Genomic DNA, 11,279 nt, shown 5'->3' on the forward strand with positions numbered 1-11,279 from the left:
CAATGGTGAGCAGTTAAGACAATACACAGTATTTCCCAGAGGTGTTACACATTAGAGAGCTGCTCATGTTTATATTGTTTCTCTGGTACATTAGCTAAAAATTGGGACTTGACCCACAATATTTTACAAGTAAAATATGATCAACAGTGTCATATGTTAAATTGGTCTGTTTCTCTTGTAGGTGCTAAATCATAGAAACACTCATTATTTATTTATTTATTTAATTGTTATTTGATTTATATCCTGCCCTTCCTCTTAGCAGAAGCCCAGGGCAGCAAATTATGGTAGCTTATTATTTATTTATTTATTATTTGATTTATATCCCGCCCTTCCTCCCAGCAGGAGCCCAGGGTGGCACCTTAATTAAGCAGCAGTTTAATTAAGGAGCTTAATGGGCTATAGGCCTGAGAGAGTGATAGTACTTAACCTAGACCATATATATATACCAATAATTCTTTGATATTGGTCCAAACAACAATTCATGTTTTTTTTTCTTTATAGTGAAAACTAGGCCCAATGAGAATCCTTACATTGGAGCTGAGCTGAAAATCACATTTGTTCAGCAGTATTTTCAAAAGTGCTAAAAATAACCTCCACTTTTTAACACTTTGTCAGCACTCACTGCAAAAGTTTTTGTTTATTTGCATTGACTTAACTTGCCCTTAGTTACATTTGCCCTTAGTGATATTATCATGTAGCCAAATCTGATTGGTTATAGAGCTTTGTGGTAGTATTAGATGCACTGTGTGCACTGATGGGGGAAGATTACTGATGTGACTAATTCAGGGAGGGTGAAGAAGTGGCAGCTAAGGAGGACAAAGTAGCACTGAAAAATCAACCAGGAGAAATAAAGGTGCTCATCATGATGTGGGGTGGGGGAAGGCAAATATCCTTGCAATGTAAGTAATTTTTTGGGAAAATGTCAGTAAACTTATAAATTTTGACCCTCCAAAAGTCAAAACTGTCAATCATGTACATGTCCCCCCCTTATGTTAAAAAATGTTATTGAACAAGTGACACACATGTATATGCTGTGCACCCATTACATAATTGCTTCCTTTTCCTTAAAGATGTAGATCAGCTGGTGAAATGCTCTCATGAACGCTCCATCCACCTCTTCATTGATTCCCTCTTGTATGAAGAAAAACCAATTGTGGCATTCCGCTGCAACTCAAAACAAGCATTTGAAAGAGGGCTCTGCTTGAGCTGCAGAAAGAACCGCTGCAATAATTTGGGCTACAAAGCCAACAGAGTGAGAACCAAGAGGAACAACAAAATGTATCTGAAGACTCGAGCGCAAATGCCTTATAAAGGTAAGATGACTTGACTACTAAGATGGTTACTTACTGGAGGTTTTTTTTTTAATGTGATTGTGGATATGCCATTTTAACCTAGGTTTGGAACTAGATCTAGCAGGAAGGTTTCTTGCACAGGGGAAATAGTAACACCCAGTTCTAATGACTCTGTACTAATGGGGTTTTTGTGTTGTATGTGTGGGAGCCCTTTTTTAGGCTGAAAGGTGGGGATATAACTAACAGCTATAGAAAAACATGATAGTTCTCTTGCACAGGCACTACTTATTTGAAGGAGCTTGTGCAGGAGACCTTCCCAATGAATCCTTCCCCTTTCCCCCCTGAATAAGGTTTATATCTCAGAAATTATATTATAGGAGGTGTTACTTAAGTGAGAGGCAGGGTGCTTCCACACCACCAGTTTTGCCTGGATTTGACATCCTTAATTCACTTCATTATTTTTGAGAACCCAATCATTATCCAAATAAAAAAGGCAAATATTCTCAGTTTAATATGCTTTTCATTAAAAAAAAATCCTTACTTGTTTTGATTCCAAAAATCAAAACTGGAGAATATTTGATGACCTTAAATGTGCTGCATGCATCCAATTTTTTTTCATGTTTTTCTATCTTTTTAAAGATCTGAATTGTGATGGCTTTTTTTTTCTTGGGTTGGAACTGCAGTCAGCCAGTCCAAGGTGGAGTTGAGCGATCATGATTCAAGCTCCACCTGGTGGCATTGGCAGTGGGTTCTCCTTTCCCCATCACATTTGATGACACCCACCTCTCATGCAATAGACGTGGCTGCTATGAAGAAAAACAAAGGAAAGGAAACAAGTTCTCCCTTCCTTTGATTTCTTTGATAGCTTGAGTTCAGTAATCATGTTGCTAGAAATAGCCTTTTCAGACATGTGTCTGTTATAAATGGTGGGAAGCACCATGCATGCAAAAACATGGATTTTATTAAGACAAGTGAAGCCTGAAGCTTTTCTGAGAAATTTCTGTTGTGAGAGCTGCCCTCCCCTCGCCCTAATACTTATCACTGCAGTACGACCCTAACTAATCTTGCTTGCTGATCTTAAGACTTGTTGGGGAATTATACGTAGGATTATAGTGACTCTTGCATCAATATGACATTATGTTCTCCAGTTGTTTGCAAATCTCACAGAAAATTCTAGGATTGGGTATAAATGTATTTACTTATTTATTTATTTGTAAAATGTATACCCTACTTTTCTATCACATTGTGCTGAAGATAATTAGCAATGGATTTGCCACCTTTGATTAAATGATGCAATGAAGTAATACAAATAAAACAGATTTGGTGATTTCATGCAAAAGTATTATTCTGCTTGAATAAATGTAGTGGATTTAAAGCCAAGGTATTGTAAAGTATTAAATTTAGCTTTTCATCTCATCTTTTTTATTTCTGTTGCTTAGTCTTTCATTACCAAGTCAAGATCCATTTTTTTGCTAAGGTGAATATAACCAAGACAGACCAGCCGTTCCTTATCTCGCTCTATGGCACTAAGGATGAAAGTGAGGACATTGCATTTTTACTGTAAGTATCATCACATAACCATGAAAAATGTTAAAATGTCTGAAATCTAGAAGAAACACTTTGGAATCCAGTTTAGACTTTAAAAATGGCAGCAGGACATTTAATTTGTAGTTTATCCTAATAAGAAACTCTTTACATTCAGAAGGCTCACTTCTGTGCTGAGTCAGCCGTCCCAGTTGAGAACGGCAGCTTCATGTATGAATTGCTGCTTTTCTCAGACTTCTACAAGATGACCATTGGGTAAAAGATTGAAGCCCCACTTCCATCTCTGTCACTGGGAAAAGGTGGCATATGTGCACTGTTTAAACTGTCATCATGTACAAAGTGCATGTATTTTATAAACTGAGATGTGGCTCACAGGCCACCTCTGAATATTACACAGAAGCACCAAAACAGGAAGAATGTTTGTGATGCATTTCCTCTTTCCCCCACCCACTTCCAGAGAAGGGTGCAAAGTGGACTTACGAGGTGTGCACCTCCCTTTGACACATTTTTATCTGGAGGCATGAAAAGAGGAAGGATCTTTCATCTGTTCTTTTTATTTAGGCATTTCTGCATGTATATATAAAGTTATGCAGAGGCTCGCTTCTCAGTATGCATCTTGTACACAAGTTGAGTCCAAAACACACACATACACCTCAAAATACAGAGACTGACACTTCTGCATACAATGGCAACAATCCAATTTGATAAACGGATAAAGCGCTAAGCAGCTCTGCAGGGTGGAGTATAAAATTATTATTCTTTATCTGTTATGGGACTCGATCTATCATGTATGGTAAAAGCCATGTGGGACTTGTAAGTTATGTAAATCATAAAGCTATGAGTTGGATGTCTTATCACATACTACTTTTTGTGTATGCAGATCTCCACCCACCCACCTATCTCCTCTCTTATTTTTTTTTAGGAATTAAGAGCTCAGCTTTAAAAGTCACTGTATTTTTATGCCGTTATGTCTCATGACCTATATCTCATGGTTAGCTTTGAACTTTTATTTCAATGTCCCTCTAATCATATGTGTACAGGTACAAAGGTCATGATCACGAGACAGTCACATTTAAGTCCAGTTGAAATAAAAGTTAGTCACCAGAGATTTAAAAATAAATTTGAACTTTAGCATGTAAGATATATGGACAGATGTACTCGAATTACTATGCCAAAGCATGGGACATGGACTGCTTGCTCTAGTTTTGAGTTCTCTCTCAGCTTGGAATCCCACAGAGGTCTGCTGCAAGCCCCTGTCTTGCTTTTGTCTTTTAGTGTGTGCCTGCTTGGTTGCTACTATAAGTATTTACATAGAGCGTGGAATTGATTTAATGACACACCTTTGGTCCTACACATGTTTGGAAAGATGTGTGTTATATCTTATGAGCCAACACCTTAGTCTTGTCCATAGACCCTTGTTTAAAGAGCGACAAGAAGTGTACTCTGAAACTAGGTAAATGAACTCTCATAAGGTTTCAGAGAAGTACTTCCTAGACATATATTTTATTTGTTTTCAACAGACCTGAGATCTCCACAAACAAAACCCATTCCTTCCTGATATGCACAGAGGTTGATATTGGAGACCTGCTCATTGTCAAACTCCAATGGGAAAAAGACTCTATTTTCAGCTTGACAGATTGGTGGAGTACCCCTGAGTTTGGCATCCAGAGGATCAGAGTCAAGGCTGGAGAAACCCAGAAAAAGTAAGACATCTTTATTTTATTTTATTGCAAGAAAGAGAGGTCAGACTATGTTTTATGACTCATTTTGTGTGTGTGCATCTTTTACTTGGGCTTTGACCTAGGACTAGTTCTAGTAAATTTGGCTTTGACCTTGGACTAGTTGCCATCTAGTAATCCACTATGCTGGCCTGGGCTCCTTCTTAGAGGAAGGATGGGATATTAAATAAATAAATAAATAAGTGTATGTTGCAATTTTCTGTGTGTGGGGACCACCGACGAATTACCTCAGTGTTAATGACCATTCCTAGTTAAGGCAGGGCTGGTGAACCTGTGGCCCTCCTGATATTGTTGGACTCCCAAGTCCCAACAGCCCCAGCCTATATGGCCAATTGTTGGGGAAGATGGGAGTTCTTGTCCAGCAACATCGGGGGGGGGGGACAGGTTCACCAGCCCTGAATTAAAGAATCTCTAGTAGCAGAGCTGAGAGAGACCTCGGCCTCAGATTTTGGAGAGTTGTGGCTGGATCCAGAGGTGAATCATATAAGCAGAAAGGCAGCTTTATTCCTGCGGAGGGGGGGCTGACTCCTCCCCACCATCAGTAGCCTGTTATACCATATCCCACACTGTTTTTGAGGGTCCCGTGTCTCTCAGGATCAACTTCTTGGGGGATGCTGGAGGGTGGAGAGAACAGTCCGTTCAGCAAGCAGAGTGCTTGTGGCTCTCTGGACCCCTAAGAGTGTCCCCCTGTCAAGAGTAGGCAATGTCAGGCTGGATTGTCTTGATATACGGTAGTTTCATATATTCAGTCCTAGCAAGAGCTTAGAGGTAGGCCTGCTGTTCTCTTGAATACAAATGAATAGTTAATGCTTGGTATAGCAAATGAGGAAATGCAGTAGTACAATTCAGGAAAAGCCACATAGTTCTGCTGACTGTGTTAACTGGAGGATCGGCAAACATTTTTTCCAGTGTTTGTCTAACTTCAAGACTTCTACTAAAAATAGACTTGAGTAAGAACCTATAATCTAGGCTGTATGTAGTGCAGAGCAGCATGGTAAGAACTTTGCAGCTGCATCACTGAAAACTCAAAGAGTAGTGCCCTGAGTGGTGGAGCAGAGCCATCCTTCTGACAGTGGCGTAGCTGCAGACTGTACAATATGCCCTGCAAACTATATTACAGAAGTTTGTGGTATTAAATGTTTTGCAAAATATGGCCCAGGATGATTTTTTAAATGCCACATAGTCTTTGTGGTTTTCAAGCAGATGTTTTGGAAAAATTGAAAGTACCATATGTATAATTTCATAACAGATTAACACTTTAATTTATTTCTTCTATCCCCCTTCCCCTTTAAAAAAAATCAATTATAAAATGTCGCTTTTTCAGAGGACTCCCTTTTTTAATATAAGGACCAGATTAAATAATTACAGATAAGACATTACATTTAGGATGGTATATTAATAGCTATTTCAGGAAAGCTCTACAATAACTTTATGTGTATTGTGCAGATTGGTGTTCTGTTCTCGCAATGGATTCTCTTACCTCAAAAAAGGAAGTGGAGTTGCAGAATTTGTGAGATGCCTTGGAAAAAATTCTAACGTTGAGGATTCATGGTAAGAACTTTGCAGCTGTATTGCTGAGAACTCAAACGGTAGTGCCCTGAGTGGTGGGGGCACAGCCATCCTTCTGACAGGGGTGTAGCTGCAGCTGTCTGGGGTGCATGGCAGCACTGAGGTCAGGACTGGGCGGGCAGGCACAGTGGTGGACCCAATCTGGCTCTTCTGCTGGTGCGCCTGCATGGCCTTTACCTCGCCACTATCTGCTCCATCTTAGTCTCATCCAGGTAAGCTGCAGTGATACCAGTGTCAGGAGCACAGTTCCACTCCGTGACATGGGTCACTACCGAACTCAGTTCATGCCTGCTCTTCTTAAACAGTAATTAAGAGCCAAATTCCACAACAATCAAAATCATGTGATGCAATTCTGCTGAACTGTACCTCTTCATACTGCATGATTGGCTCCTCCATGAAGAGAAAAGTTCTGTACACAACCTGCTATCTTGGAAAAGTTACTTTGTTGAACTACAACTCCCATCAGGCCAATCCAGTGGCCATGCTGACTGGGTCTGATGGGAGTTATAGTTTCGAAAAGTAACCTTTCCAGCTCTGAATCTTAGTATAAAAGCTGACCTCTGAATATTGGTATAAATGCCAATACATGTTTCAGGGAAATTGAGTTCATGATTCCCAGAAAGCTTTACCAGTTCCTCTTTAAGACTCTTGTGCTGCTTGCAGAGATGAGGCTTATATAAACCTTTGTCTGATGCCTCAGTCAAAGGAATGTGCTTCTTGCTAGTGTGTAATAACACCTGGAGGAACCATTCAATTTTATCCTGGCAATAGAGCCCCAGGGCACATCTGCATTACAAACCTCACTTCTATACCTGTTTAACAGTCATGATGTTCCCCAAATAATCCTGGGAAATGTAGTTTGGGAAGGGGTTCCAACTCTGTTAAAAGTACTTGGCCAACCCTTACAGAATTGCAGTTCCTAGTTTTCTTAATTTGGACAATTATGCCAACTGAGGCAGAGCAATCTTACTTTGACAAGGGAGGGAGAAAGGAAGACAAACCAAATCCTATGCCCTGGTGGGCTCATGCTGATAAAGTGGGAGGAGGGTGCACCATGTTTTACTTCCCCCCGTTGCCTTCTGTCAGCAGTTTTTTTTCCGTTCAAAATTTTCTCTCCTATTTATTGGGGAAACAAACATGCCAGCCTAAGAACTGGTGCACTTTCCCCCACCCTTTGTGTGTGTGTGTGTGTGTGTGTGTGTGTGAACAGCTTTGAAGATGACTGCAATGAGGATATCTCTGTGTCTGGACCTTCTGCTTTGCCCATGGATCTCCCTCTGCCCATGGAGAAGGAGATCTGCAAAGTCCTATACTCCTAGGGAACCCTCCCAAGGATGATAGCTTTGTGCCCTAATGTCCTCAGATCACTGAATTGGATGATTTATTGTTGTTGTTGTTGTTGTTATTATTATTATTATTATTTATTATGTCATGCCCTTCCTCCCAGAAGGAGCTTAGGGTGGCAAACACACAACAAAATACTAAAAACATCTATTAAAACATCTTAAATCATATTTTTTTCTTTTTTGACTTGATTATGACTTCAACACTTAACTACTGTGCTTCTAAATGACAACTTGTGCTTTCCCCCCCTTTTCTTTTTGGAGACCAGGTCAAGTAATGAAATAAATATCAGCACTTGAGTTCTTCGGAAAATAGCAAGTTGATGAAGAAGTTCCGTTCTGGAAAAGAACCTCAGTATGTTGGCTGTTCAGGGACTGAAACTATTCAAATATTTATCAGCCTTCTGTAATACTGTCTACGTTCTTAGTTACTCTGGGAGACTTTCACCCAGACCCAGCTATAGACTGGTTGCACCAGAATGTTGTTTGGGGTGCCCATCTGAATTCATATCCAATTGAAATCGATGCAGTGCAGTGGACATTTTCATTTAGAAGAGAATCCAAACCCGCACAGTATTCCTGATCCAATAGGTGATATGTATGCAAAACCCTACTAATGTGGATGTCCTTATTTGGGTCAGAGCATTTTTGTTTCATCTCAGTGCACAAGAGAGCAAATGAGCAAGTTGTTCTTTTTAATGACAAAGCAAGAAACCTCTTACAAATGCGATGCATTATTGAGAACAAACTACAGTAATTCTCATGCCACCTTGTTATAAAGTTTCTTAATTTTTACAACGTACTGTGTGTAAAAAAACCTATTTATTTAAAAGCTACATATTCATGCCATCTTTAAGCTGTCTTTAAGCTGATGAGTTGTTGTTGTTGTTTGATCTACCACTTGGACATTTTGCTGGGCAATGTCCATTTAGCCAATTCATTCATTGTTGCATCCTTTGCTGGCCGAAACTCAATGGTTTCACTTAAAGGATTAGGTGATTAGATAGGTTTCTCACTTGACATATGCCTGTAAGATAAATATCGTATCCAAACCTGAACGTGACTGAATAGACATAGATTCCAGGGTATTTTCTTCTACAGTTGGTCAATACTTACCTAGACATTGGAATTAGTTATTAATACATACATTTCTTTATATGAAAATAAATTTTCCAGATAAATTTAGCTAGCATTTTCAGTGCCTGTGTTCTTCTTTTAAACAAGAATCCAACCTGTGACACTGAACCAAATAATTAATAAAAAAGAGCAGAAATCTGTTAAAAGACTGCAGGAACACTATTTCTATAATCTATTTCAAATTGTTTTAACTGATACAAAATTATAACACCTAGTCTTGAGCAATTATCACAACTGCGATCACTCTTACTTCCCTTTATCCTAATCCCAACAGGCAGTGTATTTCTCTTTCTGATACTGATATTCTTTATTTTGAGAATAGAACCTGCTTTTGTTCAGCAATGTGACGAACGTCAGAAGCTGAAACAACAGTGTTTGTCTGAAATCATGCAAATATTTAACAAAATAGAGTATTGCACACTTTTGGAATATGCACAGACATGTACCCTTTGAATCTGAAAGCCACAAACACGTGGAAGAGGTATAAAACAAAGGGGTTTTAAGAAGTGTTTAATAGCATGCTCAAAATAATTTACAAATCATTTCAGTTTTATAACCAATAACCCAATTACAATATTAATGTGTGTATATTTTTTAAAATCACACACTTAACAATGGAAGCTGTATTTGTATGAAGATGCCTGAAAAAATATTTACTGGCCTTCTAACACTTGTGTGATGGGTTGTCTTGAATTTAATATTTATTGTTTGAGCAAAAATCTGTCACAAAGAAATTGTTTAAAGCTCTGTGTGTGTTTGTGTGTAGACAAAACTGTGGTCTACTACAGCCCCTCTGTCTAAGCATCCTTCAAGAACATTATTTTTAAAAAGAATTTATAGTAGTAAAGTTGCTCAAAAATTATTTCCATACTCTCACAAATCATGGTTTAGGTAGGATAATTTTGAGTTTCATTACATGAGCCCTGAAGGAGATCTATAAAGGTGACCCAAAGTTTCTTCTTGATAAAGCTTCCATTTTGAGCTTCCTGAAGAGGGAGGTTTTAGTTTTGATAGTTGTATTATGTTGCACATTTCAAATTAAGATAAATATAAACACCAACAGCATTTGATAACCAAATTGTGAAGGGTTTTATATGTCAGAAAATATAACTTGGCTTTAAATGTTCCTATTTATTATCTGTAAAATACATGTGTGTATATGTGTAAAAGTTTAGTATGTACATATTGCTGATGTTATCACGGCTATATGCATAATTAAAAATATGTGTGCCATAATTTTTAACAGCTTTCAAATTGAGAAATTATTAATCAGTTATATGAGAAAGGCTGCAATGAAACTTTTTTCAAGATGCAATCTCCATTTTGTACTACACTGAAATATGCAAACTTATTAAAAGCAACAAGTTAATATGGAATGACACTGGGCTGACTTTCTTGAAGGGGTGGGGAACTATAATAAATCATACTTTCAGAAAGAAAGGTAGAAGTGCACTGAAATATCTGTTTGAAATTAATGTTTTCCCATCCAATCTGTAAGGAACATCCTGTTTCCATAAGCATGCCTATATGGAAATAGGATGGGCAGTTCATTCATATGAATAAAATCCCAAGTAACAATTTGATGTGATACATTAGGGCAATCAGTTCCCTATTGCTTCAAGGTGTTTCTGGTCAGCTATTCAAAAGGAGCGGAATTGACCCAGGTTAAGCTAACACTTTCATCATCATCATCATCATCATCATTTTATTTGTATGCCGCCTTTCCACATAAAATTGTGCTCAAGGCGGCTTACAACAAGGTGAACAAAAATACATGTCAAAAACAATTGCAAAAACAATTTCCTAATAACAAAAAATAATAAAACAGTGACATAACAAATATAACCAAAAACAACTTTTCAACATTATGAACATAATAAAACAATTATTTAAAAACAAAAAAGTAACCATTAACACCCCAAACCCCTAAAGAAAACCATTTACTGTATCTCCTACAAAACTTCATTATTCAGAGGGGAGGCTTGTTTTGTATCAGCACATGTCTACTCAGAAGTACTTCTCACTGAGTTCACTGGGGCTTACTCCCAATAAATTGGTGATAGGATTGCAGTAATCCTATCCCCTTATTTGAAAGTAAGCCCCATTAAACTCAATGAGACTTATTGTTGAGTAGACAGCATATAAGATTGCACTGTAACTCTTCTATTTGGCCAACAGTTACAGCATTTTCTTTGAAGGCGCACTTCATGTTGCAATCACATTTGAAATATACAATGTACAATATGTACTACTGCAGATTTGCTGCTTTCCATAAGAGATGGTCAGGATTTTCTCCCTTTTCGTTTCTCTTCATTACAATGTCTTAGGTTGGGTTTCTGATTTCTCTTCTATTAGGTCTTTAAATCCCAACTTTTCCAGCGGTTCTTTGGACATAAGTTTCATTTCTGTAGAATGTTTGTGTGTTGTCTGAAACTACCTGCCACAAATGACATATCTATCTTTCAAACACTTACCCGTTTCATACTAATTAACTGTTGTGGCTTCCCTCAAAGGACTGTAAAAGAGGTCCCTAACCACCCTTATTGTAGAACTACTGTTATTTTAGGTACTTCCCCGGGGTGGGGAGCTTAACATTGCAAATAGATCGTTCCATTTGCCCCATGGAAGAGGTAAATTCAATTAAATTGGGAAAA

The 11,279-nt window shown here is 38.2% G+C and overlaps 1 protein-coding gene across 2 annotated transcripts in view; it reads left to right on the top strand.

The window, feature by feature from the left end:
• LPL (lipoprotein lipase) overlaps positions 1-9,861 on the top strand; it is a 32,310-nt gene extending 22,449 nt beyond the window's left edge. The window contains exons 6-10 of one of the 2 annotated variants that reach the window (XM_061633474.1): positions 1,071-1,313; positions 2,732-2,852; positions 4,358-4,540; positions 6,023-6,127; positions 7,753-9,861. In XM_061633474.1, coding sequence (XP_061489458.1) covers positions 1,071-1,313; positions 2,732-2,852; positions 4,358-4,540; positions 6,023-6,127; position 7,753 — 653 coding nt within the window. In that variant the 3' untranslated portion in view covers positions 7,754-9,861. The remainder of the gene's footprint in view (positions 1-1,070; positions 1,314-2,731; positions 2,853-4,357; positions 4,541-6,022; positions 6,128-7,752) is intronic. The other variant, XM_061633463.1, reaches the window with a different exon arrangement.
• The last annotated feature ends 1,418 nt before the right edge of the window (positions 9,862-11,279 follow it).

Source organism: Rhineura floridana, chromosome 1, assembly GCF_030035675.1.
Source record: "Rhineura floridana isolate rRhiFlo1 chromosome 1, rRhiFlo1.hap2, whole genome shotgun sequence".
Lineage (NCBI taxonomy): Eukaryota > Metazoa > Chordata > Lepidosauria > Squamata > Rhineuridae > Rhineura > Rhineura floridana.